The sequence below is a fragment of the Abrus precatorius genome, unplaced genomic scaffold (assembly GCF_003935025.1).
Source record: "Abrus precatorius isolate BTA unplaced genomic scaffold, Abrus_2018 Scaffold7, whole genome shotgun sequence".
NCBI classification, from domain to species: Eukaryota; Viridiplantae; Streptophyta; class Magnoliopsida; order Fabales; family Fabaceae; genus Abrus; species Abrus precatorius.
In genome coordinates, this window is record NW_020874417.1 from 8,632,354 (window position 1) to 8,656,624 (window position 24,271).

A 24,271-nucleotide genomic window follows, 5' to 3' on the forward strand; every position below is an offset into this window, starting at 1 on the left:
AATCATAATTTTAATGATAATTTGAAATATTTTATTTTTTTTCTTTCAACAACGTCACTTTATTAAGATGTTGGAAAAGTGATGAAAATATTATTTTCTTCATTAAGGTTTTCAAATTTTTTTTTTAATTTTTTTCTGTGGTCACTTCTAATAACAAAAATATAAAAACATTTATTTTATATTTAGTTACAAAATATCTTAAAATCTCAGAATACTAATCCTTTTGAGCTAAAATTATACCTACCTGCATTAAATATTTTTTTCTACCTTTTTTTGTACTTTTTATAGGTTAGAAAATATTCATGTGTAACACTGTTTTAGAATTTTAGAAGTGAAAATCACATTTTTAAACTTGAATGGAATTAAACCTTTTTTATTTTAATATTATTTTAGTTTTCTAATATATTACTTTATATTATATATATTATTGTTACTCAATTTTTATTACTAAATTATCATTTTTAATTTACTATATTTAATTATTAAAATTTCATTTTTAATATTACTTTGACTTATTTGTGAAATTTTATTTCATTATTTTTGGTAATTTTTTAATTATTATCGTTTATAATATTTTTATTTGATATACCATATTATTATTTTATTATTTTTATAACGTCATTTATTTGATAATAAAATTGTATCTATATAAGTAATATTGTAATTCATTGAATGAGGCAGAGAAAAATAAAAATATGAATAAAAATATATTACAATAATAAAAAAATACAATAAATACATAAGAATTCTGAAAGTATAAAATAATTTAAAGATCTTAAAATTCTTCCTTTTTATTTATGATAAAACCAAATTATATCATTTATTAATTGTTGATGAATTTAATTACTTTAATTTTTTTTTTCTACAAGATGATACAACCCTATTCAATGAACGCGGTTTAAGAGCTTGTTTATTTTTTATGTTTAAAAACAGTTTTTTAAAATAAAAATAAATAAAATTTATTTGTAAACATTGATTTTATTTCTATTTTTTTTCTTAAAAACAGTTTTTAAAATTATTTTAAAATATAATTTTTGAAATAAAAATTAAAACAGAAATAAACAAGTCACTTAATAAAATGTTTTATTTTATTATAAATAAAAGGGAAATCACAAATTGTAATAATTTATTTGAAGATTTGATGGTAATTGGCATTGGAGAGTGGTCAAGGTCAAGCACAAGAAGACTTCGTCTCAGTTGCCACCCTTACCCACCTACCTTCCCTCTGGAATCGCCATTTCTATTTCTCTCTAATTACTGAATTTCATTTCATTTCAATTTCAATTTGTTGGCTTGTAGCGTTGGATGGGAACTCCAGAATTCCCAGATCTGGGAAAGCACTGTGCTGTCTCTGATTGCAAGCAGATTGATTTCTTGCCCTTCACCTGCGATCGCTGCAACCAGGTCTCTTTTTCTCCATTTCTTTCATATTGATATTCTCTTACCATTTTAATTAAAAATATTAAGTATAAAATATTTTTATTAAAAATATCCATAAGATTGTCTGTTGAAATATTCCTACAAAACAACTGGATTTGTGAAATTAGTCCTAAAGATGTATCTTGTTAAATTACTTATATTAATGTGAAATTTGAGGAGAGTTAATCTTGCCCATTTGAAGGAAATTTTATTCATCAAGCTTGAATTTTAATGAATTTGCATGCATGCATGTCCATTGTAATTGCTTCGAATGAATTGAATCTAGTTATTTGGTGAGATGAAATTGTATTCAGGACTTTAGTTACTTCTATAAGTCCCGATTTTGCACAGTGTTGTGGTATATGGCAGTGTACTGGAGTGTATTGATGTTGGTGTTGGTGCTCCCCAGATTGTTCCTAATTCTTTTTTAATTAGTATTGTGCTATCATGTTGATGACTTTGATTGCGCAGCATGCTAATAAGTAGCTCTTCGCTTGCTGTGGTGGTATACATGGGCAAAAATCTCTTTTCGTCCCATAAGCTTATCTCTTTTATACAAATTTCTTGGAATTATAATGCAAAATTGAGTTACTTTTGAGATGGTAAGCTATGGAAGGATGGACTTATTTTATTTTTTATTTTGAAGTAGGAATGAAAAGCTGTTTATTAGTAATTGAGTACACGTCTGCTGAATGAAGCAATGGGAGAAAATGCAGAGAAGACACTGATTACCCTGCCTTCGATAAGAAGTAACTGGGAATGATTGTTAAGAATAGTTATAAAATAGGAGAATGATTATTAAGAGTTGGAGACCAAAACGGTGGAAATGATTGGCTCCTTATGGTTCAAGTTTAAAGTTAATTCCATTTTGACAAGCTTCAAAGTCCTCTAGAGGCCGTGTTTGAAATAGCTTATGAACAACTTTTGTAATAGCCTATAATTCCCATAAGCTTTTTAGCTTATTTAGCTTATCAAAATAAGTTGTTTTCAGTTTATCCAAATAAGTTTCAAGCTTAAATTTACGTATAAGTCATCATTTAAAAAGAATTATTGGAAAAAGCTTAATTAAACTGTATATCCAAATGCATTCCAAATCAAAGTATAATATTATGTGTGAAGGGATGTTGAAATGTTTTAAACATCTAAATATTGGAACTCAACTTAACTCTTACCAACCTAAAATCCCTGGGTTTTCCGCGCTGTTTTATGATTTTTTATTTTGGTTACATATTAATCATTATTCTTCTTTAGCTCTAAGAAACACTTAACTTCATGAGTTCATGCAAGTAACTATATTTCTCATTAGTGATTTTGCCTTATGACATTCTGGGAATTTGTTTAGGTATGGATTAGTTTTTTTTACCTGTGTTCAATTTAAGAGCTTTCTGTTTGACCTAACTGTATCAGCCAAATCTATTGCAGGTGTATTGTTTGGAGCACAGAAGTTACATTAGACATCAGTGTACAAAAGCTGACAAGCTAGATGTCACTGTAGTTATATGTCCCCTTTGTGCCAAAGGAGTTCGCCTAGTTCCTGATCAAGATCCAAACATAACATGGGAGAATCATGTTAACACTGAGTGCGACCCATCAAATTATGAGAAAGTCACAAAGAAGAAAAAATGTCCTGTTCCTGGATGCAGAGAGATCTTAGTATTCTCAAACACAATTAAGTGCAGGGACTGCAATGTGGACCATTGTTTGAAGCATCGGTTTGGACCTGATCATAAATGCCCCGGGCCTAAAAGGTTGGAAACAAGTTTTTCATTCATGAGTCTTTTGAATAGGAGCAGAAAAGAGGAGCCTAAACCCAATTCAAGTTCAACCTCAACATCATCGAAGTGGACTGCAAGCTTTCTGAATGCAGCTTCTAACATTCGAGCTTCAGCTGAGGCTGGCATGTCAAAGTTGAGTGGTGAAATCAACCAGGCCTGGCAGACATCAAGGGATAGCGCAGGACAGAGCCGTAGCAATGGTCAAGTGGAGCAATGCCCTCAATGTGGTGCGAAGTTTTCCTCGGTTACCACTTTGGTGGACCATGTGCAAAAGGTTCATGAAAGGGGTGGCAACCGATCTGGAGCGAAGGTTACAATTGATGTTTGTCCTAAGTGTAGCAGAGGATTTCGAGACCCTGTTTCACTTGTTGAGCATGTTGAGAGGGATCATGGAGGTAGCTCTAGAGCATAGGGGTGGAGTTGATATTGGATGAATTTTAATTTGAAAAAATTGCAGTTTCTACAACAAATAGCATTCTTGTGCCCCATTTTATAGCAACGAAGTGTGAATAACTGAATATGAAACAGATGGAATCATAGAAATTACTCGATTACTTTTTCAATATTAGTTTAAAAGATTCTTCTTTCATGCTTTGAATAACACTGACCGTTTGAATTGACACTTACATCAGATTTGGGCATGGCCAGTCCTGCAGGAATCGCAAATTTGGCATTGATATGCAAGCCTAGTTCAATCAATAGTGGTACTAACCTATGGTTGGACTGCAACTTGAAAAGCTCTTAATTGTTGAAATATATAATATCCTGTTTTAGAATGAAAATGCATGGTCTTGAGTACCAGTTTAAATTTTGATTAGGAACAAATAAATATGAAAATTTTCTGGATCATCACGTTACAATAAAATTAGGATGATTTAGTAGGATTTTAAAGTTGTATGGTTGACGGGCCTCATAAAGGGAGACAAAGGGATGAAAAATAAATCCGAAGGAAATTGGTAAAACTTCCGTTTTAGTCCGCAATGTTTCTAGGGCAAATTATTCTGTTCCTAAATTAAGTAAAACTAAATTATAGTCCTTATTGTTCTAATGGATGTGTTGATTTGAAAGTGTTACATGGTATTTAATGATAAGATGATATAATGTAGTTGAGAGTTTATAGTTGTTTTTCTTAAAATTTGTTAATTTGGTACTTAAAAATAAATTTCAATATCAAAATTTATCATTTTGATCTTTAAAGAATATGTAATTAGTCAAATTGATCTTTAAAGAATTCTTAATTAATCAATTTAGTTTTAATTCAGTTCCTATAATTCTAAATAAAAAAAAATTCCCATTTTCTTCTTTTTTTTTATTCCTTCTCCTACCCTCCTTTCCCCTGTTTCTTCTCTCTCTCAAAATTTTAAACTCATCAATCCTTATAATCAAGGCATTACATTTTAGAACCAAACCACTAATCCTAGTGTTGTTGCCAGCACTAACCATTGTTAACTCCTCCATTGCCCAGCCACAACAATTTTGTCACCATTCATTACAATGTCACTACAAATTCAGAAGTCATCACAAGTTAAATATTGAAGAAATACCATATTATCACCTCTCAATTACAGCCATCATTGCTTTATGTTCCCTCATAGACCTCATCATCCACATTGGAATTGACAATCCAAATACACGATTATCATGCTAAACCAATCACCTCATTGCTAGATCCTACAAACTTAGCCACAATTAATCATTTTATTCTGGGTTATATGAACCAAATTGATTAATTAGATATTTTTAGGACCAATTTAATTTATTAAAGATTTACATTCACATGCATTTTAGGAAGGGAAAATCAAAAATATCAATTGGGTCCTAAATTTAGTTCTTAAATATAAAAGCTAAAATAACAAGTTCACATGACACTTCTTTTCAAACTGTGCAGAAAAATAAATCAACCGAAGTACCAAACCAACATAAAAATAGAAAAAATATTGATTGGCACTAACATTAACTAGCGACAGACAAAATTTTCTTCAACTTCTAAATTAGCTCTCATCTCCTTCTTGTTTGTAAATCCATTGAGGATCATTGCAAAACAGTGATAAAAATCCTTAGTAAGTTAATGAATTTAACTTGCAATAAAGTTGAGAACATGAAGAGAATAAATATTGAAAGGGTATCATTTACCTATCCATGATGGTTGCAAATGTTGAGAATGATGATTTGATATGGTGAAGCAAAGCTTTGCTTGGGTTTCAAAATAACCATCACGTTGAGAGCATAAAAGTGAAATTTATAAGATAATATAAAACAAAAACAATGATATGCATATTACAGATTAATACGTGAATGTATTTAGTGGAGAGGGAGCAACATCTTACTATCAACAACATAAAATAAAGGGGCTTAAATGGTTTTTGTCCAAAATAATTCAACAAAAGTAAAAAAATATTTGCACAAAATAAATTAAAGATTAGTTCAAAATTAGTTCATAAAATCACTTTGTTTAAACATTTGATAATGTTAAAATGAAAATACAAGAACCTACACTTTGTCCTCAAGGATTCTACATAGTCCTTGATCCAAAATAAACCCAATTGATATTCATCCCAAAAATAGCATTTATTCAAACAGTCTTTTTATATCTCAGGCTTCAAAATGTCATTGCTAAGAAAAAAAATATCAAGGCAGAAAGTTACAAAAATAAAGTTAAATAAAAAAGTGAAAAGAAAATAAACAAAGACAGTATGTCAAAAAAATAAACAACTTACCATATAAGCAACCTTAGTTAATATTGATTGGCTGAGATAAACTAGTAAAACTTTAGGTCCAATCCCTCCAGCCACAAGTGCAACACCTCCAATAATTGACAAGTCTAAAATACATGAGATCAACCAAAAATAGCAACAATAAACTACCTGTTATAGCAGACTCTAAAATTTCAAAGTCTTCATTAATGTCCTTATCCTTAAATTGGAAAAGAGAGGGTTTTAACCAATTTTGGGTAGAAATGAGTGCTTCAGTCATTTGTGGAGATAAGGAACTTCTGAAGTTGTCCAACACCTTACCCCCAGTGCTAAATACACTTTTGGATGCAACAGTTGAAACTAGAACAACAAGTACGTCTCTTGCCAAAGTGGAGAGTATTGGAAAACGTGAATTGTTCTATTTCTACTATAATAGAAGATCAAATTTATCACTAAAACTCAACCATAATTCAGCAAGATAGCTCTTAAGTTTATTTTTTTCATCAATTGAACTTTTCTCTCTTAAATGTTGTTAGTAAGTATCAGCCCTTGCAAAACGGGCAACAACTTGACGAGTAAAAGTTTGAGCTAAATTCTCGTGTAAAGAAACTTGAGAAGATTGTGTAGTCTTATGTTGTCGTTCATGGAGAGCAACATACCAAGCATACAATTGAAAAGCTTATGTTTGACATCAACAGATAGTTTCCTTACAAAATTTGTGTCTTTTAGGTACATGTCTTTAAAAGATCACTCAACATAAGTCAACTTGTATCTAGGATCAAGAATTACTCCAAAATAAAGAAGCTGGTTTATGTGTTCCACTTGACCCTAATACTTCTCATACTTCTTTTTCATCTCGAACCCTATATTGGCAAGAATTGTGTTCAGATTCATTGCATAATGATTCAACTCAATGAGAATTTCAAAAAGTTGGCGGAAGACAATATGAATAGTGACATGGGTGGAAGCAAAAAGGATCTTTGTTGTGTAACGCCCCAAATTTTGGTAATATTAATTATTACTGTTCTTATATATATATATATATATATATATATATATATATTCATATGTGTGTTGATTTATTTGAAAATGATGTTTATGTGTATTAAGTACATGGATGTGTGTATATACGTGTATGTATGACTGGATGGGCTAAAAATAGGCTAAGTTCCTAAGTGCAGGGCGTAACACTGGACTGTTCTCGCTGCAGCGAGAGGATTCTCGTTGTAGCGAGAGGGCCCTAGGAACATGACTGAAACTGTCATCTTCTCGCTGTAGCGAGAGACGTCTCGATGTAGTGAGAGGGTCTCGTTGTAGCGAGATTCTGCAGAAATCAGAATGCAGTGTTATCTGGTTTTTTTGCTGTAGCGATAAGGCGTGTCGCTGCAGCAAGGGGGCCTCGCTGTAGCGAGAGTGTCGCGACCAGAAAAGGATTTAAAGGGGGTTAGGGTTCGGAGAGAGTGATTTCTCCCTCTACCTTTGAAATCCCTTCGATTCTCTCACTCTCAAACCCTATTCCACCAATTAATTGCCTCCAAAGCAGTTTAAGAGCAAGATTGGAGCTCGAATTTGTGTGAGAAACGCTTGGAGGTGAGTTTTAAATGGTTAGGATTTTCATTTTTCCTTCCCTTTCTCTGTTCTTAGTAATTTTCAGGGTTCTCATGAAATTCTTCCATGTGTTTAGGCCGAAAGCCGTGTGGGGAGCATTTCCGTGGTTGAGTTCGGGCGTGGGTCTTCAATCCAAAGTAAGGAGGGACTCTACCCTACTCTTTGTATGCGATTTATTGTTATTTAGCTGAATATTGTGATGTGGCTGACTAGAGAATAGGAAATTACTGTGAAATATGATGTGGGTCATGTGCTGTGATATATGAATATTATGTGTATGGATGAGAGAATATGTGGTTGATGAAATTTTGCTATGTATTGCGGTGTGTGAACAAATATGGGCCAGAGGGCTGTGTAATATAGATGAATGTTGGCTATGTGTCATGTAATGTGAAATGAATGTGGACTGTGTGCCGTATGTAAGTATGATTATTGCATGCGTGAATGAAATATGTGTGAATGAGCATGGTAGTACCGTTGTAATGTGTTGTGAATAGTTCAGCGATACACTGGAGGTGTGGGAAAAGAGGACGGTAGAAATACCTTGGGGAAGAGGGAGTGGTGGTGACACTGACTGTGGAACGGGTGTACCACGGGCCACATACTCTCTTCCTGACTAGACCTCTGACCATTATTTTTATTGAGCGACCCGTGACTGCCCACGTGGTATCCGTGAGGCGGGAGTAACCGGCGACCATTTATGGTGTAAATCTGTGATCATAGTATCAATGTAAGTGTGGCTGGCGTGCGTATGTATGGGTTCATGAATTGTGCTTATGGATGTGATAATGCTGCCTGTGCTTGTATTTGTTTAATGTATTAGAAATGTGCTGGATGTGAGACTCTATGCTTAATTGTATGTTTTGGTAGTGTAGAGTACTCACCCTTACATTCATTTTTCAGGTAATCAAGACGATCAACACCGGACTCAGTGAAAGGGGCAGATGGAACTACTATAGGACTAGGAGTTTAATTTGAAACTAATGTATTTGAATGGGTCCTATAGTAGTGACTTGATAGAAATTGTAACCCCTTTCCTTATTTTAAAAGTATTTGATGAAGTCAAGAATTGAAAACCTTATTTGAAATGAAATTTATTTTATTCTGAATTTGCAAAATTATGATTTATTGAAATTAAACATAAGGTGTTACAATTTTGGTATCAGAGCAGTTCATCGAAACCTGACTGGGGTATCGGGCTGAAGCGTCCAAGATAAGTGTTGATCATTTTGTTTGCCTGAATTATAATGTATCAATTGATCTAATATGCTGGAATGTGATTGCTGATTTGTTGTAGCTAGATTGAATATGTCTGGTAGAGGTAGAGGAGTTAGAGGCAATAATAACCTCATGGAATGAATAGCTCAGATTCTGGAAGCCATGGTGCATAATCAAGGCGGAGAGCTGGCTGAGTATAGAGGGTTATCTGCCTTCACTAGGCATGATCCTCCAAAGTTTGAAGGTGGATTCAATCCTGAAGTAGCCCAAAGGTGGGTGGCTGATGTGGAGAAGATGTTCAATGTAATAGGGTGCCATGAGGAGAACAAGGTTGCTTATGCCACCTACTTGCTGTGTGGGGAGGGTGAGGACTGGTGGAGGTTTGCCGGTCAGACCTTGCCACAAGAGGATGGCTACATCCAGTGGAAGACATTCAAAATCATATTCCTAGGAAACTACTTTCCCCGGAACCTAAGGAAGCAGAAAGCTAGGGAGTTCCTTGAACTGAAGCAAAGAAGTATGACTGTGGGAGAGTATGCGGCTAAGTTCCAGGAGCTGATGAAGTATTGACCTCATTATCAGCATGGTGATAGAGAAGAGGATCTGTGTGCTCAGTTTCAGCATGGATTGAGGTTAGACATCCGGGCTGCAGTCAATGTGTTTCAGCTGACAGATTAGCCTACCCTGGTGAGCAAGAGCAGAATTTTTGAAGCTAACTCAAGAGGAAAGACGGTGGACACTAGGGGAGCCGGCCCAGTGAGGCAAGATAGAAGACCTTCTAGGTTCTCAAGGGGACCGTATTCAGGTTCGAACAGTTCTCAATCCCGAGGAAGTTCTTCCCAAGAAAGGAGTAGTGGAAGTGGTTCAGGATCGAGTTCTTTCAGAGGGTCGCTTAAGTGCTTCAAGTGTGGAGGGTCACACATGGTGAAGGACTGCCCACAGCCGAGGATAACTTGTAGCAACTGTGGGAAGTTGGGGCACATTGTCAATGAGTGCTGGGCCGCTAAGAGGGGAGGTAGTGCAAGTACAGCTCAGAGGCCAGAATCAAGAGAAAGTAGGGGCCAAGTACGGGGCAGAAGCCGAGCATCCCTGGGAGAGTCTTTGCTATGAGTGGGGCAGAGGCTTCACAATCTGAGGAGCTGATCCGAGGTAAATGTATAATTAAAGGCAGATTATTTGATATGTTATTTGACTCGGGTGCTATGCACTCTTTTATATTTGTGGACTGTGTGAAGGGTCTGGGCTTGTATGTGACCGAACTGCCATATAATGTGGTGGTGACTACCCCTACGGGTAAGCTGGTTGTGACGTCATGAGTGTGTTTGGGGTGTGCAATGATGGTACATGGTAGAAAGTTTGAGGTGGACTTGATTTGCTTATCTTTTTCGCAATTGGATGTAATTCTGGGAATGGATTGGCTTGCTGTCAACCATGTGCTGCTGGACTGTAAGGAGAAGACTTTGATCTTCGATGAGACAATGATAGAGGTTCCAAGGCTTATGAGCCAGGGAGCGTGGGAGAACACGGTGAATGCCAAGGCCTTTATGGTTATGTTTTCAAGGGAAGCCGAAAGTGTGGTGGAGCTGGAGTACATTCCAATAGTAAAGGATTTCTTGGAGGTGTTTCCCGAAGATGTTTCCGAGCTGCCACTTGAGAGGGAGATAGAGTTTGCTATTGACCTCATTCCAAGAGCAAGCCCAATTTCTGTGGCACTTTAGAGGATGTCACCTGTGGAGTTGGCGGAGGTCAAGAAGCAAGTAGAAGATTTGTTGCAGAAATGGTTTGTGAGACCGAGTGTGTCACCGTGGGGAGCACCAGTGCTCTTGGTGAAGAAGAAAGATGGAAGCATGAGGATGTGTGTGGATTATCGGCAGTTGAATAAGGTGACAGTCAAGAACAAGTACCCACTTCCGAGGATCGATGATTTGATGAACCAATTAAGGGGAGCAGCAGTGTTTTTGAAGATCGATTTGAGATCAGCATACCATCAAATCCGAGTGAAGGATGCAGATGTGCCTAAGACGGCGTTCAGGACGTGGTATGGTCACTATGAGTATTTGGTTATGCCGTTTGGGATGACCAATGCGCCTGCGGTGTTCATGGACTACATGAATAGGATCTTCCACGAGTTTTTGGATAAGTTTGTGGTGGTGTTCATAGACGACATCCTTATTTATTCAAAGACTCAGGAGGAGCACACCGAGTACTTGAGGATTGTCCTACAAATTCTGAGGGAGAGATAACTGTATGCGAAATTCTCCAAGTGTGAGTTCTGGTTGTCAGAGATTCAATTTCTGGGACATGTAGTGTCGAAGGAAGGTATTATGGTAGACCCTGCAAAAGTGGAAACAGTGCTGAATGGCCGAGGCCGACAAATGTGATTGAAATGTGCAGTTTTCTCGGATTGACGGGCTATTAGAAGAAATTCATTGAGGGATTTTCTAAGATAGCGTTGCCTTTAACGAAGCTGACTCACAAAGGAAAGGAGTTCAAGTGGACCAAGGGGTGTGAAGCTAGTTTCTTGGAGCTGAAGATAAGGCTGACTTCAGCGCTGATGTTGGCTCTACCCGACCTAGAGCAGAAATTTGATGTGTATTGTGATGCATCCAAGCAAGGACTTGGTTGTGTCTTGATGCAAGACGGGCGAGTAGTTGCTTATGTCTCAAGACAGTTGCGTCCGCATGAGGTCAACTATCCGACACACGATCTGGAGTGAGCTGCGGTGGCGTTTGCTCTTAAGGTATGAAGGCATTACCTATATGGGGCATGGTTCGAGGTGTTAAGTGACCACAAAAGCTTGAAGTATCTATTTGATCAAAAGGAACTGAATATGCGGCAAGGAGATGGATGGAGTTTCTCAAGGACTACGACTTCACATTGTTTTACCACCCTGGCAAGGCAAATGTGGTAGCCGATGCTTTGAGCCAGAAATCGTTGCATGTGGCAGCAATGATAATGAAAGAGATGGAGTTGATTGAGAAATTTTGGGACATGAATTTGGCCATGGAGGTGAGGCCGAGGAGTTTGTATCTTGGAGCAACGATGATTCACAACGACTTTCTGGTGTACATCCAAGATGCTCAGCAGGGATATGCCTTCCTAGAGGACATGATGAGACAGAAGAATGAGGGAAAGGACTTGGATTTCCACCATGATGAGAACAAGGTGATTAAGTTGAGGAATCGAGTGTGCATTCCTCAAGTGGCTGAGCTGAGACAGATGGTGCTTGAGGAAACGCATAAGAGCAGGATGAGTTTTCACCCTAGTGCAACTAAAATGTATCAGAATCTTCGGAAGATTATTTGATAGAATGGTATGAAGAAGGATGTGGCTGAATATGTGGCTAAATGCCTAACTTGCCAGAAGGCGAAGGTAGAGCATCAGCGTCCACTTGGGTTGTTACAGCCGTTGGAAATCCCTGAGTGGAAATGAGATAGTATTTCCATGGACTTTGTTTTTGGGCTACCTAAGACCAAGAACAACCATGATGCCATCTGGGTGATAGTGGATCGGTTAACTAAGGCTGCACACTTTCTTCCGATCAACATGAAGTATAAATTGGAGCGACTTGCGGAGTTATATGTGTGGGAGATAGTCAGGCTACATGGAGTGCCGACTAGTGTGGTGTCAGACAGAGATCCGAGGTTTACCTTGAGGTTTTGGGAGAGCCTGCAATGGGCGTTGGGGATTAAGTTGAGACTGAGCTCAGCTTATCACCTACAGACTGAGCGAACCATCCAATCCTTGGAAGACTTGTTGAGGGCTTATGTACTCGAGCAACAAGGAACTTGGAAAGAGTGTTTGCCGCTAGTGGAATTCACGTACAACAACAGTTACATGCTAGTATTGGAATGGCACCGTTTGAGGCCTTGTATGGGCGGAGGTGCAGGACTCTGTTGTGTTGGTATGAAACCGGAGAGGCGACTCTGTGTGCACTGGACATGATCCAAAGGCAGAATGAGCAAATCAGAATGATCAAAGATAAAATGAAGGCTACGCAAGACAGGTAAAAGAGCTACTATGATAAATGGAGGAAATCATTAGAGTTTCAGGTGGGTGACCACGTATTTCTGAAGGTCTCACTTGTAACCGGAGTTGGGAGAGCTCTGAAGTCTCGGAAGCTGTCTCCTTAGTTTATTGAACCGTTTGAAGTGCTGAGTAGAATTGGTCCTGCTGCATACCGGATCACGTTGCCTCTGAACCTCTCGAATCTACATCCGGTGTTCCATGTGTCACAGCTTAGGCAATATGTGTCGAATCCTTCTTAGGTGATTGATCTTGACCCGGTTTAAGTGAGAGAGGACTTGTCGTATGACGTATACCCGGTAAGGATTACGGATCACCGGTTAGGTAATATGGAGCTCAAGTGATGAGAGAGATGCCACATGGGAAACAGAGAGTAGAATGAGAGAATTGTATCCAGGGTTGTTCTTGTAACTGTGTGTGTTTGGGTGAATTTCGGAGATGAAATTCCTTAAAGGTGGGGGAGTTGTAACGCCCCGAATTTTGGTAATATTAATTATTATTGTTCTTATATATATATATATATATATATATATTTATATGTGTGTTGATTTATTTGAAAATGATGTTTATGTGTATTAAGTACATGGATGTGTGTATATGCGTGTATGTATGATTGGATGGGCTGAAAATGGACTAAGTGCCTAAGTGCAGGGCGTAACACTAGGCTGTTCTCGCTGCAGCGAAAGGATTCTCGCTGTAGCGAGAGGGCCCTGGGAAAAGGACTGAAACTGTCACCTTCTCGCTGTAGTGACAAAGCGACAGTTTAGGGTGCATTTCTGGATGCAGTCTTGCTATAGTGAGATTCTGCAGAAATCAGAGTGCAGTTTTCTTTGGTTTTTTTGTGGTAGCGAGAGGGCGTGTCGCTGCATGCGTGAATGAAATATGTGTGAATGGGCGTGTTAGCACCGTTGTAATGTGTTGTGAATAATTCAGCGATACACTAGTGGTGACACTGACTGTGAAACGGGTGTACCACGGGCCACACACTCTCTTCCTAACTAGACCTCTGACTATTACCTTTGTTGAGCGACCTGTGACTGCCCACGTGGTATCCGTGAGGCGGGAGTAACCGACGACCATTCATGGTGTAAATCTGTGATCACAGTGTCAATGTGAATGTGGTTGGCATGTGTATGTATGGGTTCATGAATTGTGCTTATAGATGTGATAATGCTGTCTGTGCTTGTATTTGTTTAATGTATTAGAAATGTGCTGGATGTGAGACTCTATGCTTAATTGTATGTTTTGGTAATGTAGAGTACTCACCCTTACATTCATTTTTCAAGTAATCAAAACGATTAGCACCAGAATCAGTGAAAGGGGCGGATGGAACTGCTATAGAACTAGGAGTTTAATTTGAAACTAATGTATTTGAATGGGTCCTGTAGTAGTGACTTGATAGAAATTGTAATTCCTTTCCTTATTTTAAAAGTATTTGATGAAGTCAAGAATTGAGAACCTTATTTGAAATGAAATTTATTTTATTTCAAATTTGTAAAATTATGATTTATTGAAATTAAACATAAGGTGTTACATGCTGCATCATGAAAATTTTTTAGAAACTTAACAAAAACCTTGCATTCTCCTAATCACTACTATATAGAGGAGTTGCACTTGTAAAGAAGGCTCTAAAACAACTATCTTCAAAATCTAACTTCTCAAACGCAGCTTGAAACTTTTCAACAACTTCTAGCATGAGTTATGTTGAGTTTTAATGATGGAAATATCAAGACATACTAACTTCTTACAGGAAATTGTTAAAAGATGAACACACTTCTTGAATTTGGCTAGCCTTTGAGGAGATAACCACACATATCTAATAGCAGTTCTGATGGTAGATATAGAGGCATGTATATCCTTTAAACCATCATTCACTACTAAATTTAAAATGTGTGCATAATGTCAGAAAAACACAAGACACATCAAAAGATAACAAGTTAGAGTATTTCTGTGATAAGATTGATTGCCTTCCTTGAGACCCTGTCTCTCTTTAAATATTAATTGTGAAACTTTACAAAAAGGAATATGTTGTAAATGTTCCTCTAATACAACAGATTTTCAGGGATTATAAACAACTTCCTAAAACTGATATCTATATATGATAATAAAATAATTCTGCAATAAACAAGTATCAATTACAACAAATATGTACAGTTGTATTGAGATATTGACATCTCCCCTCAAATTGATGTTGGTAAGTCAACCAGTAGCAATCTGTCAACAAGAAACTTATGTCGTGACTTTGTCATTGCTTTAGTAAAGATATCTACTACTTGGTGGGTAGTGGAAATATAAGGAAGGGAGATAAGTTGTTTGTTGAAGACCTCTCTAATATAATGGCAATCCACCTCGATGTGCTTGGTACGTTCATGGAAAACGGGATTGGTTGCGATCTGAATGGCACTTGTATTATCAGCATATAATGGCGTGGAATCAGATAGTGCAAAGCCAAGTTCCTCTAAAAGACTTCGCAGCGAAACAATTTCTGAACTAGCAGATGACATTGCACGATATTCAGCATCAGTGGATGATTTAGCCACTCGATCTTGTTTCTTACACTTCCAAGATATCAATGCATCACCTAGAAACACACACCAACCTGTAGTTGATCGGCAACAGTCGGGATAGCCGCCCCAATCAGCATCATTATAAGCTATGAGCTGCAAAGATTTACCAAAAGAAAAATACAACCCACGTATAGCAGTGCTAAGGAGGTAGCAAATAATACAACGAACAGCAGCAAGATGGAGATGTCGAGGAGAGGACATAAACTGACTAACTTGGTTAACTGCATATGAAATGTCAAGGCGAGTGATTGTTAAGTATATAAGACTTCCAACCAAACGTCGATAGAGAGTAGGATCAGGCAGCAAATCTCCTATGGTTTTGCTGTGTTTCACATTGACTTCCATAGGAGTATCCACCGAACTAGCACCATGTAAACCTGCCAAAGCCACAAGGTCTTGGATATATTTATATTGATTCACAAAAATTCCATTTGACCGATGATGAACTTCTAGACCCAAAAAATATGTGAGATGACCCAGATCCTTCGTGTGAGAAGTAGAATTAAGCATTTCTTGAAGCTTGGAAATTAAGCTTCTATCTGAGCTAGTGATAACAATATCATCCACATAAATTAAAAGAAGAAATATCCCTGTAGAAGACTTATGAAAGAAAAAAGAATAATCATTGTGACTTTGTGAACAAGAGAAGTTGAGAAGTGTACGGCAAAACTTCTCAAACCAAGCGCAAGGTGCCTGCTTAAGTCCATATAAGGACCATTTTAATCTACAAACATTTTGAGGAGAAGAAGTAGACAAACTAGGAGGAAGTTTCATGTAAATTTCTTCATTAAGATCACCATGTAGAAAACCATTTTTCACATCCATTTGATGAAGTGGCCAAGATTGGGATGCAGCAATAGCAAGTATAGTTCTAATAGTAGTTAATTTAGCCACAGGAGCAAATGTCTCCTCATAATCAATTCCATATTCTTGCTTATTACCAAGAGCCACAAGACGTGCTTTATAAAGATCCAAAGAACCATCAGAATGTAGCTTAATAGAAAAAACCCATTTACTCCCAATGGGTTTAATATTCGATGGACAAGGAACAATGTCCCAAGTTTGATTCTCTTTAAGAGCCTCCAATTTCGCTTGAATAACTTGTTTCCAACACTCTTGTTCCATTGCCTGTTTATAACTTGATGGAACAGAAATAGAAGTCAAAGTAGTACTGAAGGATACATGGAAAAGAAAACCATACCAATCTGGAGGTCTAGATGACCGAGTGGATCGACAAATAGGAGGCACGATAGGATCTTGTGCCGGGCTAGGGTCTGGATGAGAGCCTAACTTGTTACGATGTCTTTCATACACAACACCAGGTTTGAAACGTTCCACCGTGGTTGAATCATTTGAAAAGTGAGGCATAAGTGAAAGTGAAGAAGATTGTGGTTCAACATATGATTGAAAAAAAATTATTTTTCAAAAAAAATAACATTCCTAGATATTCTCATGCGATGAGCAGATGAATCATAACAAATATAACCTTTTTGTGAATTAGAATAATCCAAGAAGGCACACTTAACTGATTGAGCAGCAAGTTTATGACGCTTATGAATAGGAAGATGCACAAAACAAACACAACCAAATGTACGAAAACCAGAAGAAGAAGGAGTATATCCATGCAACTTATGAAATGGTGAAACATTACCTAACACGGGAGATGGAAGACGGTTTATTAAATGAACTGCAGTAGAAAGAGCTTTACACAAAAAACGAGGAGGAACAGATGATTCAAGAAGAAGAGTTCTAACAACATCAAGAAGGTGACGATTCTTTCTTTCGGCTATGCCGTTCTGTTGCGATGTTGAAGGACAAGAGTGTTGAGAAATTATTCCCTTGTTTTGTAGAAAGATCTGAAATTCTTTAAACATATATTCCCAACCTGAATCAGATCTCAAAATTTTTTATATGCTTTGAGAATTGAGTCTCAATGAAGGCTACAAAACGTTTAAAATTTGAGAAAATCTCTATTTTAGACTGAAGAAAATACACCCATGTAAAGCGACTGCAATCATCTATGAAAGTAACAACATACTTATAGTGTGCATGAGTAATAACAGGAGCAATACCCCAAACATCACTATGGATTACATCAAAACATTTAGTTGCATGGAATGAATTAGAAGGAAATGGCAGAACTTTACTTTTTCCCAATTTACATGTGGTACAATCAAAGGAAACATCAAGAATGTGAGAATTTTTATTGCCCAATGAACCAGATTTAAGCAAGGTACAAAGAATGTAAGGATTGGGATGGCCTAAAAGCTTATGCCACTCTTGGTTACCAATTTTTGCATCAATACAAGCAAGTCAAAGTAAAGGAAATCTAGGACAAGTTCCAAAAGAAGGTAATCTAGGAAGTTGTATAGGAAAAAGTCGTCTTACTTTAGGCCCCTTTGCGATTATTTTCCTCGACACTTGATCCTGCACAATACAACCAAAAGAAGAAAATTGCACATTACAATCATGGTCTACTAATTGTCCAACAGAAATAAGATTAGTAGATAGTCCAAAAGACACAAAAACATTAGTTAGAGATGGAGAAATATCACCAACAACACTTATATCCAGAGAATTTCCATTAGCAGTATGTATTTTTTGAGTTCCATCATATTTTTGAACATTGGACAGAGGTACAGTTGTATTTGTCATATGATTAGAGGCTTCAGAATCAATATACCAAGGCAGAGAATGAGAATTGGAACTACTTGAGAATCCAAATGCAGAAAAAACAGAAAATATCATCTGCTGTACCATTTCAGGAGTGAGTGTATTTGGATTTTGAGACGAGGTTGAAGGTGCAGCTGTATCTGGTTCGATCATAGGAGTAGCAGCAGAACTTGACGCACCAACTGAGGCATGATATGCAGTTCCTTCCCTCCTTACAGGTCGTGTGGGACATGAGGAAATGATGTGTCCCCATTGTTTGCAATAATTACAAAATTTCTGCGAACAATCCTTTGCAATGTGACCAAATCCTTTACAACTATAGCATTGAATACCACGAACATCTTTCCCTTTGCTTCTTCCATGTGCTGCATAGGCTACATTAATTAGGTCATTAGCATTAGCTTTCTGTTCCATTGATGCTTGAGTCAGTAAGCGTTGTTCTTTTCGAAGAAGTGCACTCAAACAAGCATCTAAGGACGGTACAGGATCGCGGTTCATCAGATTAGAATGAGCCATTTTAAAGTCTGGACACAACTTCATCAAAAATTGGTTCCTCTTACTGGATTCATGTACTTTTATGATAGCAGTGAGAGCTACATCAGGAACATCACCCTAAACAATATCTGAATATTCTCCCCAAAGGTTCTAAAAAGCAGAGAAATATTCTTCTATTGAAAGACTTCCTTGTGTGAAATTTGCCATCTCATACTCAAGTTTAAATTTTCTTGTTAAGTTTTCTTGATGGTAAACCTTTTTAAGATATTTCCACATTTCCTTGGCAATCTTATAAGGTCTCAAATTGAGAACAATGTGAGGCTCCACTGAGCTCATTATCCACGTCATGACACGAGCATCCTTAATTTTCCATTTTGCCAAGGCCTCTGCATCTTTGGGAGCTGGATCCTTCCCATCAATATGACCTCATAATTCTTTCCCTTTCACAAACAATTTGAACTGAAATTCTCAAACAAAGTAATTTTTTCCATTAAAACGAACATGGGAAGATTCTACTTTCTCACAAGACATGATGCACCAAGAAAACACAAAAGCAACAACCAAGAAATGTGTTGAGATATGTCCAAGACACAAATAACCAAGACAAGGAAACTGACCACGGTTTAAAGTTTTAGCTCTGATAACATGTCAGAAAAACACAAGACACATAAAAAGATAACAAGTTAGAGTATTTCTACGATAAGATTGCTTGCCTTCCTTTAGGCCCTGTCTCTCTTTAAATATTAGTTGTGAAACTTTACAAAAAGGAATATACTGTAAATGTTCCTCTAATACAACAGATTTTCAGGGATTATAAACAACTTCTTAAAACTGATATCTATATATGATAATAAAATATTTCTACAATAAACAAGTTTCAATTACAACAAATATGTACAACTGTATTGAGATATTGACACATAATACTTCATGTGAAAAAATTTCTCACCTAAGACTAGCCCATTGAAAAGCTTCAATCTATTCTTCAAATAGTTGACAACCACAGTCAACAGTAATTGTGATGACATTTCTAAGTCTCCACTCTCTCAAAATTTCTTCATCATGCATTCCTATGGTTTCACCTCTATGATTGGGAACAACTAAAAAGCCATAATTTTTTTTTTCTAGTAGTTTCACTCCTTATTAATAGAATGAGTTGTCAATGTTAAGTAGTTTAAATTTTTAATTGAAGTTCAGCAATCAGTAGTGAGTGTGATGCTACTGCAATTAGACATAAAAAAAAGCCTTAAGTTTAATTTTTTCATCCAAAAACAGCTGGTAACAGTCTCTAGTGAGTGTTTGACGAGATAGAAGAGGGAATTAAAGTTGAAGTTGATTGACAAGTAACCTAAATCCTCACCCTCAACTATTCTAAAAGGTTGTTAATCTAAAATCATAAACTTTACAACAACTTTTTTACAAGCTTCTAAATTAAATCTTAGGTTGGCCGCACTCAACATATTACTATCAGACCTAAAAGTGATATTTATGACAAGTACAAAGGTGACTTTCCAAATTAGGTGTTTTATGAATTTTAGAGTGACAATTATCATTTACTAGAGGTAGTTTGGTGATATTACAATGAAAATGGAGACTTAAGATTAGAAAGGTGTAGGGTACGTAATGTATAAGCAAGGCAATGTGGAGTTGTATGGTACTTGAAAAGGCAGTGAAAGGAGCTTTACTTTTAAACCGTTTGAATTTGCATGTGCATGCATGTGAAATGTTTATTATGGCATGTTATGTTAAGTGTTGAAATTCCTTCGTCTATGTCTCAATCATTACTCATGATGACATTTATTCATTCCATTGCTTCGTTCTAAAAGCGAAAACAAAGCTACATCAACCTGTTATTAACTTTAGGTGGCATCTTACATGGACCAGTGCCAAATTTCTTCACATCATCCTTCAATGGCTCATTGCATTATTTTAATTTTTACAGTTTTGTACTTATGATTGCTTTAATTGCCACTTAGACTCAGTTTAAATAAGTTTTTAAATAAAATTTATGAGATAAAATATTATATAAAAATAAATAATTTTTCATAAATTAAAAGTTAAAAAATGTATAAGTTTTTAATTTCTAAGAGTTTAATTTATTTTCCTATTTAAAATTTTACTCATACTTATTGAGAAGGAACCCAAACTGAACCTTATTCTTTATACCATTTTCATACAGTAAATTCTATTAATTAAAAAATTGTTTTTAATCCTTTTTTTTTAATTTAAAAGTATTTCATTATGACCGATAAAACAAATATTTTACAACTAACCAATCTTTCTTGACTTGATTTTTATCTGCATTTATTTAAAAGTTTTGATCTGGTCTTACTAATTGCTAGTTAAACCGACTATCACTCACATTTAATTAAGCTTTTTAATATTTTATTCTTTCTTAATTTTTTTATCACCTAATTGTGCTTGTTCATTTAAAAACTGATTAAACTAATTTAAATAATAAAAGCTTTATTCATGTTTTCCTTTTCACACATACGTTCTTTTGTGATGTCCACATATAGTTTTTTAAATTTATTTTGTTGACTATTAGATTTTTTTTAATTTTTACTATTAGCCTAAATGAAACTAAATCGAAACATTATTGGAGTAAAATAAATTAAAATAGAGACAAAAAAAATCTTTGGGCAGTGAAACTAAGTTTTCTTCCAATTAAATTGGACATATTACATAAATTTACACAACTCATATATAGTATAGATATAGTTGTTATATTTGAACTTCTTATCATTAATAAAAGCTAATTCTTGTCCATTGGTTGCTTATGAACCTCCATTGATGTTATTGATAAGATTCGAAACAACTATTTTATGGAAGTTTGAGTTAGAATGAAGATATGAGACAAAACCTAAGGCTAAGCTAAGCTAATAAGGCGAAAACAAACGCCTTGCCATTGCACTCTAGGCTGCGAATGTGATTTGCTAGGGTTTGCTCCTATCTCTACCAAGACTATTTTACAAAGCCAAAAAAATTACTTTTATAGCAAGACTAAATTGTGATACCCATAAAATTTCTGGTAACAAGTACTAAAGCTTAGTTTGGATTAACGTATAATAAGCACTCAGAAGATAAAAATAAGAAAATAAGATGAATCGATTTTTTTTCATAAATTAAAATTAATTTACTGTTTTTTATTTTCTAATTTTTTTAATTTATTCAAAACATGAAGTACATAAGTTGATTTTATTTTATAAAATACCTTTTTAATTATTTTACTTTATATTTCTTTCATCTGTAAATACTTCTATATAAATTTACCACAAAACTGATTCTATGCCATTAATTTGATCCATTTTTTTTTCTAATTTATCCTACGACTGTTGTTAAATGGTCCGTGCGAGGACCATGTTAAAAGCCACCTTCTCTCTAATTGTCATAAATTCCTCTCTTTTTTCCTTTACCTATGAAATGTCTGTCATGCACATCTTCTTTTCTTATTAATTTTTATTTGCCTTCCACTTTTCGTTGACAATATACTTTATGATTGGTGTTTTATTTTTTATATTATTTTTTATTTAAACTACAGTTACTTTCATGAAAGGAAATAATGTTAGAGGATTAGAGTAATTTTTTAAGAATATTAGCAATATAATTTTTAACACGCTTGTTAATATATTTTTAATTATTAATTAAAATTAATTTAAAACTACAAAAATAATATGAATTTTACTTCTTTTCAATTATAATTTAATATTTTTTTCTCATACTTTTATAATTTTTAATAATTAAAGATACGTTAAAAAATTTCTTGTTATCATTCCTATTTTTCATATACAAGGCTTGAATTTGAATTTTTTTTTAATATATATATATATATTAAATAATTATCAATATTTTTTTATCTTAATTATAAGAATATTATTAAATGTATTAATTATTAAATTCTTTTTATACTATTATTTTATTTTAAAGTTACACTAACTAAGAACCCACTTAATTCCCATGCAAGTCATTAGCTTAGTGAGTAAAAAACTTATCAAAATTTTTAAACCAGTTTTGATTATACTACTGCTGTTGCCGTTACTGATAAAGTGTTAAGTGCTTAAATTCAACCTTACATGTCGAGATTAATAAATTTTTAAATAAATATATTTTACCAGTCGACATTTAATCTAATATGAGTTGTTCATTGTCGTGGAGATCGAAATGATGATGTAAGTGAAGTGATATTTAATGCCTTCTTTTGCCAACCTAGTGACCAACGGCCAAAGAAATCTAATTCTAAAGTTCATAGTTTATAAGTTCAAAGAGTTTATAAAAACTAATTTTTGTTTAGAGTTCGTGATTATGTTGGTATAAACGAATTTGCACTCAAATATTTTAATTAAAAGATTTGATAAAACCTTCTGTGCTAAAACCTGTATGAATCAATGATTAGCATTATCTACTGAATGAGATAAGGTTTAACATTTTCCTCATTTTAGTTTAATTTAAAAAGGAAAAAAAAAAAAACTCTAACCCATGTCACGAAGATCCTTGTTCCACAAATATGTTTCTAAGTTTTTTATTCTATTTTGGAATGACTAAACTCTCACTTTAGTCTTTGAGAAAGTTTGAGTCTAGCATTTAAATTCTTGAAACATTTAAAATATCACGTTAACCCTCAACTTTCTTCTGTGTCATTCACTTTTGTCCTTGAGCTCAAACTCCTTTAAGAAATAGTAACAAAAGGCTGGGTTGTTATATTAAGTGCCACGTCAGAAGCCTAGTTGGCAGAAATGACGTCATTTTAAGAAGCTAACATGGCACCTTGAATGACCAAACATTGTGGCCTTTCTTCCTCCTTAATAATTTCAAAAGTATCAATCAACTGTTGAACAGTTTTTTCTAATCCAAAATATGGAATGACTCACCAACTTCAACTATAGCAATAGTGCATGCAAAAATATTGAGTTTTTCACCTTGTGCAGACTCCCTAGTTGCAATAAGTGCATCTTCGATTAGATCTTCCAGTGAGGAGTTCATGAAGTTCTCAAACTTGCATTCCAAATATGTCTTTGCAGCTTGTGAGCGAGAGCTAATTGCAAAAGCCTGATAGTCAAAATAGTTTCCACTCAGACAGTTGTAATAGAGGTGAGCTCCAAATTCATTTAATCCAGCTACCAGAAGGTCAACCCCATAAGGACGTTTCCATGATCGTTGGGTGCAAACCTACTATTCAGAATTGCATCACAAATACTGACTGATGAGAAAAAAATATTTTAAGTTCTAATAAATTTTGCAAACACTTTCTTTCTTTATTATGTAATTTTGCATATACAAACATAAGATTTGCCTACCATACCCCACCAATCCAACTTTCGATAACTAAATCACAAGCATGATTCTATACCATAAACATTAGCCCAAACTTCAACTTTATCCCCCCTGTATAGCTAGGGTTCGTCATCTCTAAAACATTGAACACTTAGGGTTTGTTGTCTCCAAAACCCAAAATGACTCACATTGAATTAAGAAATTTTTTTTACTGGATTTTTCATCTGTTAGCTCTTCTTCCACTATAATAAACTTTAATTTCTAAATATTTTACCGCTAAACACAACTATGAACAAGAATTTGGGTGAGATTCTGTGTGCACTTAAGGTATTTCTTCGAGGCAAAGGACTTCAATCAAAACCATGTTGTTTGCACAACAAGAAAATACTTGATTAGCCACCAAATTTAGAAATTGAAATAAATCCGTAACAAATAATGACTAATTTAGTGACCGAAATTGATCCGTTGGAAATAGCAATCGAATTTAACAATCGAAATAAATCAGTGATAAATAGCAACCAAATTT

General features: G+C 35.2%; 4 protein-coding genes across 5 annotated transcripts; 3 read left to right on the plus strand and 1 right to left on the minus strand.

Moving 5' to 3' along the window:
* Window positions 1-1,128: 1,128 nt before the first annotated feature.
* On the plus strand, window positions 1,129-3,868 carry LOC113873081 (zinc finger AN1 and C2H2 domain-containing stress-associated protein 13). 2 transcript variants are annotated; one of them, XM_027511055.1, is made up of 3 exons: window positions 1,215-1,404; window positions 2,842-3,399; window positions 3,469-3,739. In XM_027511055.1, exons 1-3 carry the CDS (start codon window positions 1,306-1,308, stop codon window positions 3,604-3,606), a joined length of 795 nt encoding a protein of 264 aa, XP_027366856.1. In that variant the 5' UTR covers window positions 1,215-1,305; the 3' UTR covers window positions 3,607-3,739. The 2 variants fall into 2 exon arrangements, with proteins under 2 accessions (XP_027366855.1, XP_027366856.1); XM_027511054.1 differs by having other exon boundaries at window positions 1,129-1,404; window positions 2,842-3,868.
* Window positions 3,869-8,875: 5,007 nt separating this feature from the next.
* Window positions 8,876-9,823, plus strand: LOC113871422. Its single transcript, XM_027508518.1, has 2 exons — window positions 8,876-9,276; window positions 9,415-9,823. The coding sequence occupies exons 1-2, from the start codon at window positions 8,876-8,878 to the stop codon at window positions 9,821-9,823; spliced, it is 810 nt and encodes a 269-aa protein (XP_027364319.1).
* LOC113871424 lies at window positions 9,820-10,431 on the plus strand. The gene is made up of 2 exons (XM_027508519.1): window positions 9,820-9,959; window positions 10,065-10,431. Exons 1-2 carry the CDS (start codon window positions 9,820-9,822, stop codon window positions 10,429-10,431), a joined length of 507 nt encoding a protein of 168 aa, XP_027364320.1.
* A 6,290-nt stretch (window positions 10,432-16,721) lies between these two features.
* Window positions 16,722-23,878, minus strand: LOC113871425. Its single transcript, XM_027508520.1, has 5 exons — window positions 23,822-23,878; window positions 23,343-23,640; window positions 18,730-18,899; window positions 17,695-18,591; window positions 16,722-17,162 (listed from the first exon to the last, which is right to left on the minus strand). Exons 1-5 carry the CDS (start codon window positions 23,876-23,878, stop codon window positions 16,722-16,724), a joined length of 1,863 nt encoding a protein of 620 aa, XP_027364321.1.
* Window positions 23,879-24,271: the final 393 nt, after the last annotated feature.